Source organism: Canariomyces notabilis, assembly GCF_033297395.1.
Source record: "Canariomyces notabilis strain CBS 508.74 unplaced genomic scaffold N656scaffold_13, whole genome shotgun sequence".
NCBI classification, from domain to species: domain Eukaryota; kingdom Fungi; phylum Ascomycota; class Sordariomycetes; order Sordariales; family Chaetomiaceae; genus Canariomyces; species Canariomyces notabilis.
This window is the reverse complement of record NW_027041835.1, coordinates 214,876-231,474: the sequence shown is the minus strand read 5'-3', so window position 1 is coordinate 231,474 and position 16,599 is coordinate 214,876. Positions and strand designations below refer to the sequence as shown.

At 56.3% G+C, this 16,599-nt stretch overlaps 7 protein-coding genes across 7 annotated transcripts; 4 read left to right on the top strand and 3 right to left on the bottom strand.

Moving 5' to 3' along the window:
- Positions 1-7: 7 nt before the first annotated feature.
- On the bottom strand, positions 8-1,264 carry N656DRAFT_779955 (uncharacterized protein). Its single transcript, XM_064815280.1, has 3 exons — positions 1,110-1,264; positions 950-1,042; positions 8-882 (listed from the first exon to the last, which is right to left on the bottom strand). Exons 1-3 carry the CDS (start codon positions 1,134-1,136, stop codon positions 148-150), a joined length of 855 nt encoding a protein of 284 aa, XP_064669406.1. The 5' UTR covers positions 1,137-1,264; the 3' UTR covers positions 8-147.
- A 646-nt stretch (positions 1,265-1,910) lies between these two features.
- N656DRAFT_754443 (mitochondrial intermediate peptidase) lies at positions 1,911-4,575 on the top strand (the record flags this gene model as incomplete). The annotated part of the gene is made up of 2 exons (XM_064813079.1): positions 1,911-3,188; positions 3,252-4,575. The coding sequence occupies 2 exons, from the start codon at positions 1,911-1,913 to the stop codon at positions 4,317-4,319; spliced, it is 2,346 nt and encodes a 781-aa protein (XP_064669405.1). The 3' UTR covers positions 4,320-4,575.
- Positions 4,576-4,755: 180 nt separating this feature from the next.
- On the top strand, positions 4,756-6,111 carry N656DRAFT_779953 (WSC-domain-containing protein). The gene is made up of 3 exons (XM_064815279.1): positions 4,756-5,486; positions 5,645-5,762; positions 5,821-6,111. Exons 1-3 carry the CDS (start codon positions 5,113-5,115, stop codon positions 5,908-5,910), a joined length of 582 nt encoding a protein of 193 aa, XP_064669404.1. The 5' UTR covers positions 4,756-5,112; the 3' UTR covers positions 5,911-6,111.
- Positions 6,112-9,722, bottom strand: N656DRAFT_711020 (DNA repair protein; the record flags this gene model as incomplete). Its single annotated transcript, XM_064811720.1, has 2 exons — positions 6,112-9,406; positions 9,475-9,722. The coding sequence occupies 2 exons, from the start codon at positions 9,720-9,722 to the stop codon at positions 6,112-6,114; spliced, it is 3,543 nt and encodes a 1,180-aa protein (XP_064669403.1).
- Positions 9,723-10,068: 346 nt separating this feature from the next.
- Positions 10,069-12,080, top strand: N656DRAFT_779952 (uncharacterized protein). The gene has a single exon (XM_064815278.1). The coding sequence runs from the start codon at positions 10,189-10,191 to the stop codon at positions 11,806-11,808; it is 1,620 nt and encodes a 539-aa protein (XP_064669402.1). The 5' UTR covers positions 10,069-10,188; the 3' UTR covers positions 11,809-12,080.
- N656DRAFT_732810 (nucleoside hydrolase) lies at positions 12,038-13,832 on the top strand. Its single transcript, XM_064812674.1, has 4 exons — positions 12,038-12,294; positions 12,509-12,594; positions 12,664-13,362; positions 13,437-13,832. Exons 1-4 carry the CDS (start codon positions 12,244-12,246, stop codon positions 13,801-13,803), a joined length of 1,203 nt encoding a protein of 400 aa, XP_064669401.1. The 5' UTR covers positions 12,038-12,243; the 3' UTR covers positions 13,804-13,832.
- A 411-nt stretch (positions 13,833-14,243) lies between these two features.
- On the bottom strand, positions 14,244-15,611 carry N656DRAFT_790005 (kinase-like protein; the record flags this gene model as incomplete). Its single annotated transcript, XM_064816830.1, has 3 exons — positions 14,244-14,761; positions 14,834-15,416; positions 15,492-15,611. The coding sequence occupies 3 exons, from the start codon at positions 15,609-15,611 to the stop codon at positions 14,244-14,246; spliced, it is 1,221 nt and encodes a 406-aa protein (XP_064669400.1).
- Between the last annotated feature and the right edge of the window lie 988 nt (positions 15,612-16,599).

Here is a 16,599-nt window from a genome sequence, read left to right as displayed (position 1 = left end):
ACCGCTACGCAGACTGAAGAGCTTGGAGACTTTCATCACATAGAAAATTTTAGTCTATCGCGAGCTACCAAAGCTCTCACAATATGATACAAGCAGAGGAACAATGCCGCTCGCCTCGCTCATTCCACACATGCTTCAACCCTCTTTTCATTTCCCCTTCCTCACCCACCCCTCAATCGCCTCCCTGGCATCCCTCACACCCTCATGGACCTTCCTCTGCGCCAAATCGGCGTGGACCCTCGCAAAGTAGATACCCTGATCAATACCCTCACGCGTACGTACATGGGCGTCAGCCACAGCAGGGAACCTGCGCTCGTACTCCCACAGCAGCGCCGAGACGTTGCCCATGGTGACGGGGAGCACGACCCAGGCGGCGCCGAGACCCAGGGCGAGCGGGGTGGCGCCGCGCAGCAGCACGTTGCGGTTGCGCGCCACGATGCTCCCCGCCATGCCCGCCACCAGCACGTAGACGAGGCCCGGCATCAGCTTCTCGCCGCTCTCGCGCGGAGGGGCTAGCGATGCCACCGTCGACGTGAAGGCCTGCTCCAGCGCGAACGCCCGCCCCATGGCCCCGTTCACCGCGTCCTCGGCGGTGCAGGCCTGCGAGTACAGGTACAGCCGCGCCCGGCGGATCTGCCCGGCCAAACGGTCCGTCGGCGTCGGCGCGCGCGGGTGGTGGTGGGTTACCGTGGTGGTGGGTTCGGCGGCAGGGATTGGCGTTGGTATCGGTTCTTCTGACGGGGAGGGAGGGGTGGAAGAGGGGATGGCGTCATTGGTAGTGGTGGTGATGGATGTTGCTGTTGTGCTTGTCGTCGGCGTTGGGAGAGGTCGCTTGGCTACGGGGAAGACGTCAAAGTCGTCATCGTAGATGGGTTTTCTGGACTGGACGGTCCGGTCAGAAAGGAGAAATGAGGACTAGCGTGGTAAAACTCGGAGGTTTCACACATACGAATTGGCGGTCGTTGGGGGCCTCTGCGTGTGCAGTCCGGGGATAGAAGGCAACACCTCCCACCAGTAAGGAAGCTGTCAACGGCGCAATGCGCTGTTTCGATGGTCAGTGGATGGGGATCGAAATATCAGGCAATTGACCGCTTGGACTGGGACTTTACCCGTTGCAACAACACTCTGGCAACCATGGTCCGCCCAATTGAGGTATGCCTCGCGAGTTTCGGTGCTGCGGAGAGGCGGGCGGACAGGAAACTCCCGTTGATGGTGACGAGGAGCTTGGGTGTTGAGGTCAGAGGTTCCAAAAGAGTGAGAGTGGGTTTGGACTTGCAAGTTCGTTTGGTGCTGTGCGGCTATTTCCGGAAGATTGGTTTCTTGGTTTTGACAGTGATTGCTTCCAGAAATTGTTAAACCACAACTTGAGGTCAGCAATCCATATCCTCGAGTTATGACGCTTCTCTCGTCGCAGTACGCTGCTAGCTTTTGAGATTTATGGAATGGATACAGTTCAAGAAATTCATTTTTACTTGCACAATCTACAATGGGACAAAGATCTATATGTAGCAGGACACTACCGACGCGAAAAGTACACTTCCACCATCCATACTGAAAGACTAAAGTACCCTCTTTGTGGGTCTTAGCCGGCAGTGGTCACTCGTCGGTGGCATTGGAATTTCTTGTCCATGGAAGCTCAAATCGAGTCCTAGCTTCTTCACACAAGCGACTCAGAAATCAGAACATACGACTTCCGATTCGGCAGGGACCCAAGTACTTTCGTTTGCATCCAGCAAAGAATCCTGGACGGTGCGCGATAACAACAAGCCGGACATTTCCTCAACAAGGGCACTTTCAATGCTCAATCCGGCTTCAGCGATCTCGTGGTAGCGCCCACCGTGCCGCCCCGAGTCCTCCTACAACGCCCGCGTGCTCGCGCCCGCGCCTTCGCGGCCGAGCCGGGGCTCATCATGCGGAGAGCGTCGATAGGGCCGAGCTATTGGAAAAGAGGGATCGCCTCGAGCTGCTTCGCCCAGCTTCCGATTCCTAAACACGGCCGCCAGCGACAGCGACGCCTCTTGACGCTCGGCCCCGAATCCGCTCTCGCAACCGCTCCCGCCACCCATTTGACGGCCCGAACGCGCCAGGATGATGAATTCCTGCGCGCCGTCTTCGACTCGCCGCGTACCTGGAAGGAGTTTTCACGCGTCGCTATCGGCACGACTGTCGGCCTGTTCCGGAATGTCTACTTGCAGGAGCCCGAAGGCTTTCTCAGATTCGCCGAGGTGAGTCTGGGCAGGGCCCGGAGGATTGTCGACAAGGTTTTGGCTGCGTCTACGGTCGCCGAATACCGCGGCATTGTCCGCCAACTAGACCGCTTGAGCGACATCCTCTGTCGAGTACTCGACATGTCGGACTTTGTGCGCGTCACCCACCCAGACGTCAAGACGCGGCGGATGGCGAGCGGGGCTTGGGACCGCGTGTACCAGTACATGAACGAGCTCAACACCATGACGGGCCTTCATGACCAGTTGGCCAAGGCCATGGCCAACCCTGACGTCACGGCTGTGTGGGCCGAGGAGGAGAGGACCGTGGCCGAGGTGCTCAAGCTGGACTTTACCAAATCCGCCGTCAACCTGCCCAAGAAATACCGCGATCGCTTTGTTGCGCTTTCGTCCGAAATAAGCACCGTCGGGTCGCTGTTTGTTCAATGGATGGCGCCCGCTCAAGAAGAGGTCGTCCTCCCCAGCAGCCGCTTCTGGGGGATGGACCCCGTGCTTGCGCGGCGCATGACACGCGATGGCAAGGTGCATCTTCCCACCCTGAGCGGTGAAGCCGCCCTAGCCCTGCGCACCGTGTCTGACCCGGAGACGAGGAAGCTCATTTACTATGCTTCTCGTACTGCAGATCAGCGCACAGTGCATCGACTTGAATATTTGATGCGGCTGAGAGCCGAACTGGCCCATCTTTCCGGCTTTGAGAGTTACGGCCACCTCGCGCTTCGCGACCGCATGATGGCGAAAAGCCCGGAGGCCGTCAATCGCTTTCTCCGGGCCCTAGCCGACAGCAATAGGCCCAAAGCGAAAAAGGAGATGGCCGAGCTGCTGGCCGAGAAGGCGAAAATGGTCCCCGGTCCAGCAATCCTTGACCCCTGGGACAAGGACTACTACTCGGAGCTCATACGCCAAAATATGAGGACGGCTGAACGCCCAAGCGAGCCCCTGTCTTCCTACTTTTCCATAGGCGTCGTCATGCAGGGCCTTTCCAGGGTCTTTAACGAGCTCTATGGCATCCGGTTTGTTGCCCGGGAGCCTCTACGCGGCGAGACGTGGCACCCCGACGTGCGCCGCCTTGACGTCGTCTCGGACACGGACGGTCTCGTTGCTGTCCTGTACTGCGACCTCTTTTATCGCGAAGACAAGTCACCGAACCCGGCGCACTTCACTCTACGCTGCTCCCGTGAGATTTCCGAGGACGAAATGGCCGAGGTGTGGGCTCAAGTTCTGGAGGAAAACGGGGAGTCAATATTTCCAAGCCGCGAGTATGCGGCCAATGATGGAATGGAGTTTTCATCGCGAGGTGGGACGGTCAAGCAGCTTCCGACCATTGCCCTTGTCTGTGACTTCACGCCCATGGCTTCGCACGGCGATGAGCCCGCTCTTCTGAGCTTCTTTCAGCTAGAAACCCTGTTTCATGAGATGGGGCATGCTATACATTCGATCCTCGCCCGCACCTCGTTTCAAAACGTGTCTGGGACACGGTGTGCTACTGATTTGGCCGAGCTGCCGTCCACTCTAATGGAATACTTCGCATCAGATCCCACGGTTCTCTCACTTTTCGCCCGACACTACAAGACGGACGCGCGTCTGCCTTACGAGCTAGTGGCACGTAAGATCCGCCAGGCGAGGAGATTTGAAGCGTCTGAGACAGAGAACCAAATCATCCTGGCCATGCTGGACCAGGCTCTGCATTCGAACATGGCCACGACTAGCAATTTCGACTCGACCCAAATCTTCCACAGCATCCAGCAGAAATTCAGCAGTGCACCGCCGGACCCGCCTGGAACGAGGTGGCAGGGCTTCTTTGGTCACCTTTCGGGCTATGGAAGCACCTATTATAGCTACCTCTTTGATCGCGTGCTGGCCCAGCGCGTGTGGGACGTTGTGTTCTCGTCGGGCAAGGGGGGCGCCGCACTGGATCGGAAGAATGGCGAGCGTCTCAAAGATAACCTCCTGAAATGGGGCGGCGGACGTGACCCTTGGAGGTGCCTGTCGGATGTCTTGAGGGACAACAGGCTGGCCGACGGCGGAGAGGAAGCCATGGCCTTGGTAGGGAGTTGGGGTTCCACAACCCATGGCTCAACCACAAGTCACGGTTAAAACAATAGATTTGGAACCTACATCAGATGTACATACAGTACAGTGCATACATACGGCTACGTCTTGGCTTTCTTGTAATGAATGAAAGAGCAATCTCCCAAGGCGGTGGCATATTCGCTCTATGAACTTGGGACCCGATGAATAAGCTGATCTGATGCCACAAAGACCGGTAGCCATTGTATCACCAGTGTCCAGGCACAAGGAGATTGTCAAATGGGGCATGGCCAATCAGATCAAGCTTTGCGAGCGTTCCTGGCTTGATGCAGGTGTCACGGCTCCCGGGAGCGCCACGTTTCCGCTCCGCTGTCAATCTGACGTGCAGCTGGAAACAGAAAAGTAGCAGGTAACAGTAAGGTAGGGACGGTGATAATGTCACAAACAAGTACATACAACATGTCTAGGCGGTGATAATGAATGGGAGAATGAATAGGTCTAGACCTTACTTGATAAGCCAGATCCATCAATGTAACGGGGAAGGTTGGCAGCGCTGGACGGCACCCCTGTAACCAATCTATTGCCCCTGTCAGCCCTACCCCTCAGGTACCCTATCAAGCCTAGTTCAAGGGTCCATGGGCGCCAGGCTTCAGCTCATCTAACTCTCATCTCACCTCAGCTGCGCGACAGTCTACCATAGTCGCGACATTCATTTCTCTTCCCATTCAAGTGATCATTCACCAGTCATGCACTCTTGACCAAGCAATCAACTCAAACCCAATACCCTTCCTTACTTATCAATGCTCTATCATTAAACCAACCAGCCCATCTTGAACCTACCTACTCAAAGAAGAACAAGATGCGCTCCTCAACCACCACGTCCACCACCAACATAGGAGGACTCCTGCTACTACTGGCCGGCTCCAGCACCAACCCGGCCCTCGCCCAATCCCAATCCCCATCCCCATCCTCCTCCTCCGCCCCATCACCGTCCCCCTCCACAGTCACAGTCTACACCAACCCCGGCTCAGGCTACACATACCACGGGTGCTACAACGAGACGACCGGCCTGCCGGGGACGTCTGGCAGCCGGGCGCTGTACGGGGGCACCAACGCGGTGCGACCGGGCCAGATGACGGTTGAGGGATGCTGGGAGATTTGCCGCACGGGTGCCGGGGACAGCAATGGTGGTACGAGTGGGAAGTTTAAGTACGCTGGGTTGGAGTACGCACGGTGGGTTTTATCTCCTATCCTTTTTTTTTTTTTCTCTTTCTTTTTGTCGTTGTTGTATGCGTCCGGTGTCGTGGGTCTGGTTTGGGTCGTGTCGTGTCATGTCTGTAATATTCAGTAGACGGGAGGGAGCAAGAGCAGCTAACCGTGCAAATCCACAGGGAATGCTGGTGCGCCCAGTCGCTGTCCAGCTTGTCAGCAAAACTGCCCGACAGCGAGTGCAACCTGCCTTGCGAAGGCAATACCACGCAGGCCTGCGGGGGTATGCTGAAGCTGACGGTGAGTACTGTGCATCGTCCAAATTTCCACTAGACGGTTACTAACCATGTCTACCTAGGTATACATCGCCAGCTCCGCTGCTGTGAACCGGGTAGCGTGGGCTGCTGGGCTGGTTGCGGTTGGAGCGGTCTCTCTGAGCCTTTTGTGAAGAGACTACTAGACTCTGGAGTGTTACATGGTTGAATTCTGGCGGATTTGTTTGATAGAACAGTTTATACCCTTTAGATCGTTCCACATACCCTTTAATCAGTTAGCTGGAAGCTCGTGTCCAGATTGCTTCCCACTACACAGTAAACAGTAGCCAAAGTCTATCGCTATCAATAGACTATAGCACTTTACAGTCCGGCAGTCATCCAAACTCCATAGCCCCCAACCCCCTTTCTTTCATAGCCCTCTGAACCGCGGTCTTCACGCTTTCCACCGCCTCTCTCCAAACCTCCTTCCCCGGGCCCTCAGCCCCCTCGTCCACTACCCAGGCCAACCACTTGACAAGCTTCCTCGCCTTGTCCATATCCCGCTCCTCCGTAACAACCCTGGCAACATACCTCTCAAACACCTCCACATCGGCTCGGTGCGGACCCTCCTCTTGGGTGGCAGCATGCCAAACACCCAGCACATCCTCAAGTTCCCCCAACGACGTCAGCCCGGACTGCGTGAACACAACCTTGGGCGGTTTCGCGGGGAACCTAAGCCTGGTTTGACCACGGGGGAGTCCATCTCCGCCCACACCACCACCACCAGCAGCAGCGGCAGCCCGGTCTCGACGCAAAGCAGCTAACGGCGGAGCAGTCAAGCCTGACCGCTGGGCAAGCCGCCGTCGCCTGTGATCCTCGACCACCTCGCGGCGGACATCCTCGGGTAGCTCGGCAAGGAACGCCGGGTCCAAATCTCCCACCAAGTCGGCATCACCGTCTGGTCCCTGCTGCTGTTGTTGTAGTTGCTGTCTGGCAAAGCTAGTCTGCATCAGCCCCGCCTCAGCGTCCTGCTGGCGCTCTCGCCCTCGGGCTCGGCCGAACAAGCTCTTGATGCCGCCGCGCTTGGTCGGAGTCAATCTCTCTCTCGGCCGGTGCATCACCCTGTCTTTGCGCGGCGACTGTGGCAGGACGGTTTGCCCGACGCCGCCACCGCCGCCGCCCTGCCGTTGCTGCTGTCTCCTGCGGCCGTACGAGGCTAGCACCTCGGCCTTCATCTCCTTTGGGAGAGCGTTGAAGACGTCTGGGTCGACGTCAGGGGGGATCTCATCGGTAACGGCAGCAGCTGGGCTGTGGGAGCGAGACTTGACAACCGCGGGTGATGCTTCCCGTGATGAGCCAGCGGTGGCTGGTGCACGCTTGGCTTGGTTTACTAGCCTACTGCGGATGTCGGAGGGAAGTTCGGCGACCACAGCGGGATCAGGGTTGGAAGGAATTATGAACTGGGTCCCAGTGATGTTGAGTGGGGAGTTAGCTTTCTCGTCTGCCGCGTTCGCCCTTGCCAGGGCTAGCGCGGGATGAACCTTGGGTTTTCTCGGCGTTAATGGGTCGACCGTAATAGGATCCTGCTCAAATTCTTGGCCGGACGAACGGCGTGGGTTTGGTATACCAGGGTCCTCGTCAATGGGCTCTGTGGTAGGTCTCTTTGTTGAGGAGGCTGTCTTGACATTGCCAAAACTGAGCTTCTTCTGACTTCCCTCGGGGGCAGCAGACGGCTTCAGGGGTTCTAGTTTCGTCATCTGCACTCCTAATCCCCTGAGGTCCCCAGGGCTGAACTTGTAGGAGCGCAAAATCGCTACCGCCTCCTTCCCCATCTGCGCACTATCGTTCGTGGCGACGCCGAATGTGACGCTCTTGGTAAATGTGTCGCATTTGCCGTGGCCCAAGTGTTTCGGGGGGTCCAACGGCGCGTCTAGGGCTCGCCGCATGATTTTCATGGTTAGATGCTTCCCCTTTACCCCCTCATTCAGAAGGCGGCGCTCCAACTCCTTGCACAAATTGTAAACGAATTCCTCGGCTTCCTCCTGGCTGATGAAGCGGATCCCCCAGTTCACGTCGGCCGAGACGGACTTTCGAATTGGCTGTTCTCCGACTTCGGTGTGGTCGATTCCACGAGCATAATCCCAGAGCTTCTCGCCTGTCTTTGGTCCCAAGACAGAGACTAGCCGCTCCTTGGAAGTCTGCCGGATGTCCCTGACGAGCTTAATGCCTAGTTCTTCGAGCTTCCCGCCAATACTGTACGCAACGCCGGGAAGATCTTCGACTTTGAGATCGCTAAGAATGTCCAGGACCTCCTCGGGTTTGATTTGATATTGGCCGGCGGGTTTCGCCTTTCGTAGGGCAATCTTCGCCAACAAGATATTGCCGCCAATTCCGACCGAGACGTGACAATCTGTCTTGTTCTTGATATCGGCCCGTAGATTCGTTGCGATCTCATCCGCCTTTTCTTGTTCTCTCCAAATGCTACCTTCGCTGATGCCAAAGCCTTTGGAACCAGCCTCGGAGAGAACAACATCGGTGACATCAACGAGGGCTTCGTCAATACTCACGCTCTGAACAATGCCTCCGACGCTGAGGATGGCATCGTAGAACAGCCGGCTCGCTTCTTCGTAGGCAGGGAAATCGTAAGGCAACACTTTGAGCTCCGGGCAGAGCTCGAGAGCGCGCTTCATCCACATGCCGTTCTTGACGCCGAATTTCCTAGCGGGGTAGTTGCAGGAAGCTATTTCAGAGCCGCTACCAGTGCCGTGGGCGACGACAGCTGGCTTATCGCGATACTCGGGGGCATGCTTGAGCGAGACAGCGCAGAAAAAGCTGTCAAAGTCCACGTGCATGATATACCGACGTGAGCCACTCTTCCGTTTGACTCCCTTCGCAGCTGGGGCTTTTTCGGCAGTGAGACTCTGCAAGCGCGACTTCACTTGGGCTTTCCACGTAGAAAGGTGATGTAGGCGGCTTTCGGAGTAATACTGCTTCAAGAAGTCTGGGTTGGCGGTGGATGACTTGCGAATCTTGGGATCCGCGAGAAGCATGGCATTGTGTTCCTCAGAAGTCATCGGTTTAGCGGAAGGTGGCTGTTTCGGTGAGACAGGCATCTGGTCTGCAGGCTCAGGGCTAGTCGTCTTGACCCCCTCGGCTTCTGACTTCGAAGTCTCAACTTGCGGAGGGAGATCCGATTTCCCAGGATCTGGCTCCGCCATGGTCGGCTCCTCAAGAAGGAAATCCGTGTCCACAATATCGATATCATCGAAGGCTTCGACCTCAAGCGAATCGAACTTCGCGGAGGTCCTGGGCGTGAATGGACTGCTGGAAGCCTGGTGAGAGGCTAGACGATCAGTGGGCCTTTGGAACTGGCTCGTGTAAAAGCTGTTCTGGGTCTGTTCGCGGTACCCAAGGGGAGACTTCTGTGTGGCCTGGCTGTATATTTTGGCCCCGTCAAACTTGATGGTTTTTTGCCTAGGCCCTTCATCGATAACGCGATAGTCAGTCCAGGGCAGGAGTCTCCCCGCATTTATTGAGTCCATGACCCAGGCTGGCTTGACGACACGGTATTTTGAGAAGTCGACCGTCTTCTTGGGTGGCATGGCCGAGGCAATAATATGGGTTGCCATGGTTTTGCCATCCAGGTACTGCAGGAAACCAGCGCCATGCTGGACGAGTTCCTTGTGCAGGCTGGGCAAGGCAAGGGTCAGTCAAAGGTGTCTTTAGCTTGCCGTCAATGCTAAGTGTGATTTGCTTACACATGCAGGGGCGGCTGGGTATAGCCTGTGACATGTGCCACAACGTCCTTGAAGATCTGGGGCTTCTCGGGAGCTGCGGCGCGTAACTCGACATCGAGGTTTTGGAGTTTGAGCTTCTTCCTCCGGAAGTAGTCGTCGAATCCGCCAAACTCGCTCGCTTCATACTCGTCGCCGCCTTCGTCGGTAAACTCATGGCTCGCAATGCGTTTCCGCTGTGCTGCCGAGTTCTTTTCTAGACGGCTCCCCATGATGGAAACACGAGCGACGCGACTCGAATAATGGCGGCGATGACATCATCTCCTCGAGGACAGGGTGTTGCTTCTCAATGAGTTCATCGTATTTGAATACCTCTAAAGTCGTGAAGACGGTTTAACACTCTTTCCATTATCCAAGAGCGAGTGTGTACTCAAAGATGTGTCACACCTTTTCCTCCCAATGTGGCGAGGAAGATCGCAGGGTGCATTCAGGGACTTCGTCACATGTCGGGGACATGTCTGAGGCGCGCCCTTTAGCCCCACTAGAACACGCGCAGTCCCGTGATCATGCGTAAATTGTGCCCCAATTTCCCAACGCCTAGCGCCACTAACGGGTTACGGCCCACTATGGAGTACCTAGAGTATACTTTGTAGCAGCCTTGCGGTTTGTGTCCGAGGTTGAACTTGGATTCGCGTTTGCTGCTTCTGAGTTTCCAACTGCCACCGTATCGCAGCGACCATGAATAACGAGCAGTTTCGCAGGTTACTTCTTGCGAATTCTACCAAATCCAGTTCCGACAAAAATGGCATTTCACCTTCCAGTTCTCAAGCGGCGCCGAGCACCGCAGCCGCTCTCGGTTCCAGACTCAAGCCGAGTATCCCAATGACACCTCGCTCGGTTGGCGCTGGCGCTGCCCGAGTAGACTTCGCGAAACAGCTCGCAGAACGAAATCAGGCGTTTGAGAAAACGCAAAAGAAAGCTAGAACGTCGGCCCCTAAAGGCAGCAAGTTTGCTGAGGGCTACGTTGACCGCGCCAAGGCGAGACAGCAAGAAGAGGACGACGAGCGGGCTGAGAGGATAAAAGCGCTGGAAGAGTCTTATAAAAAGGAGGAGATTGACCGCGAGACTTATGACCGGCTACGCAACGAGATCGCGGGCGGCGATCTCTCCAGCACACACCTCGTGAAAGGATTAGACTTTAAGCTGCTCGAGAGGATACGAAGAGGGGAAGATGTATATGGGGAGAAGCCAAAGCCAGCTGAGGTTGCCAAGGAGGAGGAGGAGGAGGAGGAGGAGCATGCAGAAGCCGAGGCGGATCCAGACGAGGCCTTGGAGCAGCTCGAGTCGACCGAAGTCAAGGCTATCACAAGGGAGAAGGTGCAAAAAAAGGGCCAACTCGCCACGGCGGCTTTGAATCCGGGTCAGAAGAGGACGCGGAATCAGATATTGGCCGAGCTGAAAGCGGCGAGGGCAGCGGCAAAGGCCAAGGAGGAATCAAGTCTTGGCTCGAAGTTCAAGAAGATTGGTGAGAAGAAGACACCAGGAACGAGGATAGAGAGGGACAGCAAAGGACGCGAGGTAATGATTATTGTTGACGAAGACGGTCATGAGAGGAGAAAGGTCAGAAAGCTGGACCCCAAGGTTACCGAGGAGCAAGAAAGAGAACGGGCTGCCCTGGCATCTGGCAAAGTGCTCGGCATGGAGGTTCCCGAAATCTATCGGAAACAACAAGAGGAAAAAGAAGCCGAGGAAGACAGCAAGGAAATCAACATCTTCGATGATGCTGGCTCGGATTATGATCCGCTGGCTGAGCTTGAAGGCTCAGATGATTCCTCTGAAGTGGAAACCGAGACCAAGGATGAAGCATCCAAAACGATGCCTCCACAAGAAGCTGGGGATATGCCTCCGCCACCGAAACCCGAAACAACAGCCCCACGGAACTACTTCAAGGACTCGAAAACTGGCCTTGTCTCAGAGGACACGTACAAAGCACCATCGCTCGATGACCCTGCCTTCCTGGCAGCCCTCAAAAAGGCAAAAGCTGCTAGCGCCCTGGAGAAGTCCGAGGAGGAGAGAAAGGCAGCGGAACGGGAGGAGCGGCTCAAGAAGAAGCTTAATGAAATTAGCAGAGACGATCAGGATCTCGACATGGGCTTTGGGTCCAGCCGCATAGAAGACGAGGCGGACTTGGACGAGACAAAGATGAAGCTGTCTGCGTGGGATGCAGAATCCGACGACGGAGGGGGCGGCGGCGGCGGGAAGTCCAAGCGGAAGAGAGGACCCAAGAAGAAGAAGGGGGATAAGAACAACTTTGAGGATGTCATGAGGGTCATTCAGAGGAATAAGGGTGGTGGTTGATTCAGGACTTAGCGTCGTATAGCAGATGTAAAGTCCAATAATGACCTTAATGTCTTCCATTCAAAATTGTGCAAGCAATGATTTACAAGATCAGCTTAGAGCACCCCATTGTTTGCGACACTCCTAATTGAGCAACGGATTCATTCAGTTTCACAACTGCTGTGAAAGTTCTTGGGATAGTGGTGGATCCTCCACTGGTACTCGGAAACACGGCTCCCCGCTTTGCACGGCAAGCGCAAACACAACCTTAGAAACTGGAAGGCACTGACTGCCCGTATGTGCTTACTCCTTCCATTCCGGAATCTCATTTTCGTATGATATTGAATGCTTGTCACTTGTTCGGCCACAAGACCATATAAACCACCTTCGTTCTACACTAATTTCCACTTAGCTGTCAATCTCACCGCTGGTTAGGTGCTCATCCGGGACATCAAGATGGAAGATAAGCGGATCCCAGTCTGGCTGGACTGCGACCCAGGCCACGATGTAAGTAGCTGGAAGCAGAGTTCACTTTTTAGGCCTTCGGTTGCATGCCGAATTTGCGGAGAGGCGGAAGAACAGGCTTTCAGGACACATTCCGGCCGGACCCCGCAACCCCGGATGAGATCCGGACCACCCGGAGTCACCGACGGGCCTCGGGGTACCTACCACCTATGCAAATCCAAAAGAAACTGACCAAAATCTCACTCACCAACTCCAGGATACATTCGCCATCCTCCTAGCCGCCTATCACCCAGCGATCCGCATTCTCGGCGTCTCAACCGTCTTCGGCAATGCCTCGCTCGAGTATGTACACCCAACCCTTTCCCCCCTTTTCACTCCCTAACCCCTAACTAACCACCCACCACCAACAAGAAAAACCACCCGCAACGCCACCTCCATCCTAACCGCCATCTCCAAAGCCTCCGAGATCCCCGTATACACTGGCGCGTCCAAGGCTCTCTTCCGCCCCGCCATGCACGCACCAACCGACATACACGGCGAGTCCGGACTAGACGGCACCGACCTCCTCCCCCCGCCCACCGTCCCCGCCCGCTCCGAACCCGCAGCCATCGACGCCGCCTACTCAGCACTCATGACCTGTCCCCCCGGAACAGCCTGGGTAGTAGCAACAGGCGCCTTCACCAACGCGGCGGCGCTGTTCCTCAAGTACCCACACCTGACGCGGCACGTGCGGGGGTTATCGCTCATGGGCGGCGCCGTGGGCGGCGGGTTCACGGGCGCCGTGCTGGGCGAGGTCGACGGCGTGCCCCGTGTGGGCAACTGGACACAGTTTGCTGAGTTTAACGTCCTGGCGGACCCGGAGGCCGCGGCGTTTATTTTTGGCAACCGCGAGCTTGCCCGCAAGACGACGCTCATTCCGCTGGATGTGAGTCATTTGGTTTTGACGACGGCAGAGGTTAGGGATTTGTTGCTGTACGGACGGGAGGCGGTGGAACGCGGGGAGGTGGTGATGAACGGGGTTGCGGGGGATCAAGGGGTGGGGGCAAAGGGGAAGAGTAGGTTGAGGGTTATGCTGGTGGAGCTGTTGATGTTCTTTGCAAAGACGTATAGGTGAGTTCGTTTCTGCGGATTTGTCCTCCGCTGGTTGAAGGGCGGGGGCTAATCGACGGGCTGAAAAATCGCAGCGAGGTCTTTGGTATCACCGAAGGGCCGCCGCTACACGACCCCCTGGCGGTTGCCGCTGTCCTGACCGGACTCGGCGATCAGCACGAGATCCCCTTCTGCGACTATGACCCCGCTGGTGAGCCGGGCCTGCAGCAGAGGGAGCGCTATGAGGTCAGCGTTGTCACTGAGGGCACCTACGAGGAGGCCCGCGCTGGAGCCCAGACCGGGCAGATCACGGCGCGGCTGCTTCCACCCGGCGAGGAGGGAGTAAGGATACCCCGGAGTCTGGACATTCCGCTGTTCTGGAGAGTCTTGGAAGAGTGTGTGTCGAGGGCCGATGCGGCTAATGCTGCTGCCGCTGCCGCTGCCGCATCAGCAACTGTTTGATGGGAGAAACTCTCGGTTGAGCTGTACGCCTGTGGTCGTTGCGAGGTAGACATGGCATGTCTTTTCAGGAAAGATGTGATACCCTGTTCGTTTCCAAGCGTTGGGTTCCTAGATAGAACGGCGGGGAATCTAGATAGGATCTCTCAGGCTCACCTGAATTCGTCACTGATCAGTGGAGTATGCTGCACGCTGTAGAAAGCAGCATCACCAAGCCTTAGTACTTTGCGTATCTGAACTCCTCTCAAAACTGGGAGCTCACCCAGGGTCACATATGATCCCAACATCGAACATACGTACGCTTGAACATGGTGCAAGAGAAAGCCCGCCCGCCCATTCTTTCATAATCCAATATCCCACAACCAAACGCCGTCCAATTCCAGAACCATCCCGTGGCTCAAACCAGTGATACATCAATACAGGTGCACCCATCCACTACTGCCTCAAGCGGACCCATCGTCGGGTAATTCATCCACTACCCGCTCAACCATCTCAATCAACTCGTCAATATCCGGCCGCTCGCTCGGCTCAACCTTCAGACACCTCCTGACGACCTCGCGAATGGGCTCGCTGATGACGGGCGTATCGCCCGCCCCCGCGGGCGCCTTTGCCTTCTGCTTCGCGCCTGGCCCTTCGTCCGGAAACCGCCAATCGCCAGAGAGCACGCAGATGCTCAACGACCCGCCCGTCTCGTCGCTGCGCATCTCAAACGGCGACTTGCCGACGAGGCAGGCGTACAAGGTGCACCCGAGCGACCAGATATCCACCTTGGTGTCAATGACGGTGCCCGTCTTGACATCAAACAGCTCGGGGGCGCGGTATGGCATGGTGCTGTGCTCCGCGGCCGTGTCCTGGGTGGCGATGGCCAGGGAGCGGCTGGTGATGGGCAGGGGCGAGACGGCGATGGAACCGAGGTCCATGAGGATCGGGTCGGCGCCGGAATCGGAGATCATGATATTCGCTGAATAGCAATTCTGTCAGCAGGGTTGCATCTCAAATGGGCCAGAGGACGACGGGAAAGTACACGACTCACCAGGCTTAATATCCCGATGCGCATAACTCCTCAGCGACCCTGCCGCGGCAGCCGGCATCCTCTCGTCCTCCGTCATCAACGGCCTCTGCTGCTCCGGCTCATCATCCTCGTCCGCGCCTCGCACCGCCCTCGACCGCCGGACGTTCTCGTCCACCCCGTCCACCCTCATCTCCATCCTCTCCCCGGCTGACCCACCCGCCCCAGGGCCCCGATACTGGTGCATATCCCTCAGCGCCTTGCACACCCCAAGGAACAGCAGCATGAGCCGCTTCTCGGGGAACGAGGTGTGGTTCACCAGGTTGGCATTGATCATGTCCTGCAGGTTGCCGCGGCGGTAGTAGGGGAGCAGGACGTAGACCGTCTTGCTCTGCCCGTCGTCGCCTCCGCCTCCTCCGCGCTCGTTCGCGATGGCGTAGTCGACGCTGTGGATCACGCCGGGGCTGTGCGCAAACAGCTTGTACGCCTCGACCTCCTTCATCGCTTGCGCGACTGACTCGGCGCCGAACGGGCACCGGATCTTTTTCAGCGCGAACAGCTCCGACGTCGACGTATCCTGGACGAGGTACACGTAGGAGAAGCCGCCCTGTGGCAAAGAAAGGGAAAACGTCAGTGCCTGCGTCTAGCGTGGTTCTGCTTGGGGATGAATTGCGTATCGTACCTCGCCGAGAAGTCGCAAGATCTTCAAGCTGCGACTGTTGATTTTGAGCGTGGGCGAGCCGGGAAAGCAGTTCAAACAGCTCCCCAAGGAGGAGAGGAGGTCAAAGAAGACTTGCGCCATTGCGGGCCGACTTGGAATGGTGTATTATGCGATTTGCGCTTGAATCGGAATGACTTTGTCGCTTGTCGTGCTCATCGACCGTCTGTAATCTGCAGTTGATTGTGGTTGGGTCTGGCAGCAAATCTCCCTTTGGCCCTCTCAGTGCCAATTCGAATCGATTGCGTCAAGCTCTGAAGCGGAAAAGACAAGAAAAGGCGGAGAAACAGGTGTTATGTATGGGAATGATTATTTTGACAACAGCCCATCGGCATCCTTTTCGGGTGATGTGAGGTGTCAAGTGTCAAGCAGGCTCAGCCGCTTTTGAAGGCTGAAGCTCCCCACTGCAGGGCTCAGGAACGTTGTGGCGGGTCCCTCATCCCAGCTGTAAGCAACGCTAGCTCCTTGGCACAGAGGGTCTCAGTGGGGTTCTGGTGCTCAATACTGGAGTAATTGTGGAGTTCGCTCCGTCGTTGCGTGACAGTTCATATATGTTTGCGTAACATGAGACTCGAAGGATTGATTTGGAAGCTATCACTGGAATCTGCAGAGCCGACTGAAGTATATGTTTAGAAGAGTAAATAAAGTGATAATGCACTGCTGGCACTAGCCGGCTCGACGAATCTGCCGCCTTGAACAGATCTGATAGCAAGGGGAGTCGTAACAGTATTGATGTCTGTACTCCGTATTTCTCCGCTGCAACACAGAACCACCAACGGGCCACCAAGAGGAAGCTTACAACCACGGACAACACAACTCAAATCCAGTAAGCAAGCAAGGTAGGAAGGGACAGGGTAAGAACTTATTTTCCCAGGCCATCCCGCAGCCAACCACTCCGATGACGACCGGGCAGATCGAGCATCTAGCATAACAATATGTACGCACCCTCCTCACCCTCTTAGTAGTCCACCAAGAAAGCCACAGTCCGAAGCCGACACATAAATGATACAAAGCGAAGCATTAATGATACTACAATACGAACACCTCGCCAAACAAGAATGATTCCATTACA

What these genes read in the sequence shown, in the direction of transcription:
- N656DRAFT_779953 (XM_064815279.1), top strand. Translation starts at nt 5,113, where the DNA reads ATGCGCTCCTCAACCACCACGTCCACCACCAACATAGGAGGACTCCTG. An exon ending in GCTGGGTTGGAGTACGCACG is followed by an intron (nt 5,487 to 5,644) that starts GTGGGTTTTATC and finishes GCAAATCCACAG; the next exon opens with GGAATGCTGGTGCGCCCAGT. An exon ending in GGGGTATGCTGAAGCTGACG is followed by an intron (nt 5,763 to 5,820) that starts GTGAGTACTGTG and finishes ATGTCTACCTAG; the next exon opens with GTATACATCGCCAGCTCCGC.
- N656DRAFT_779952 (XM_064815278.1), top strand. Translation starts at nt 10,189, where the DNA reads ATGAATAACGAGCAGTTTCGCAGGTTACTTCTTGCGAATTCTACCAAA.
- N656DRAFT_732810 (XM_064812674.1), top strand. Translation starts at nt 12,244, where the DNA reads ATGGAAGATAAGCGGATCCCAGTCTGGCTGGACTGCGACCCAGGCCAC. An exon ending in ACTGCGACCCAGGCCACGAT is followed by an intron (nt 12,295 to 12,508) that starts GTAAGTAGCTGG and finishes CACCAACTCCAG; the next exon opens with GATACATTCGCCATCCTCCT. An exon ending in TTCGGCAATGCCTCGCTCGA is followed by an intron (nt 12,595 to 12,663) that starts GTATGTACACCC and finishes ACCACCAACAAG; the next exon opens with AAAAACCACCCGCAACGCCA.
- N656DRAFT_779955 (XM_064815280.1), bottom strand. Translation starts at nt 1,136, where the DNA reads ATGGTTGCCAGAGTGTTGTTGCAACGG. An exon ending in CCAGAGTGTTGTTGCAACGG is followed by an intron (nt 1,043 to 1,109) that starts GTAAAGTCCCAG and finishes CCATCGAAACAG; the next exon opens with CGCATTGCGCCGTTGACAGC. An exon ending in CCCCCAACGACCGCCAATTC is followed by an intron (nt 883 to 949) that starts GTATGTGTGAAA and finishes CGGACCGTCCAG; the next exon opens with TCCAGAAAACCCATCTACGA.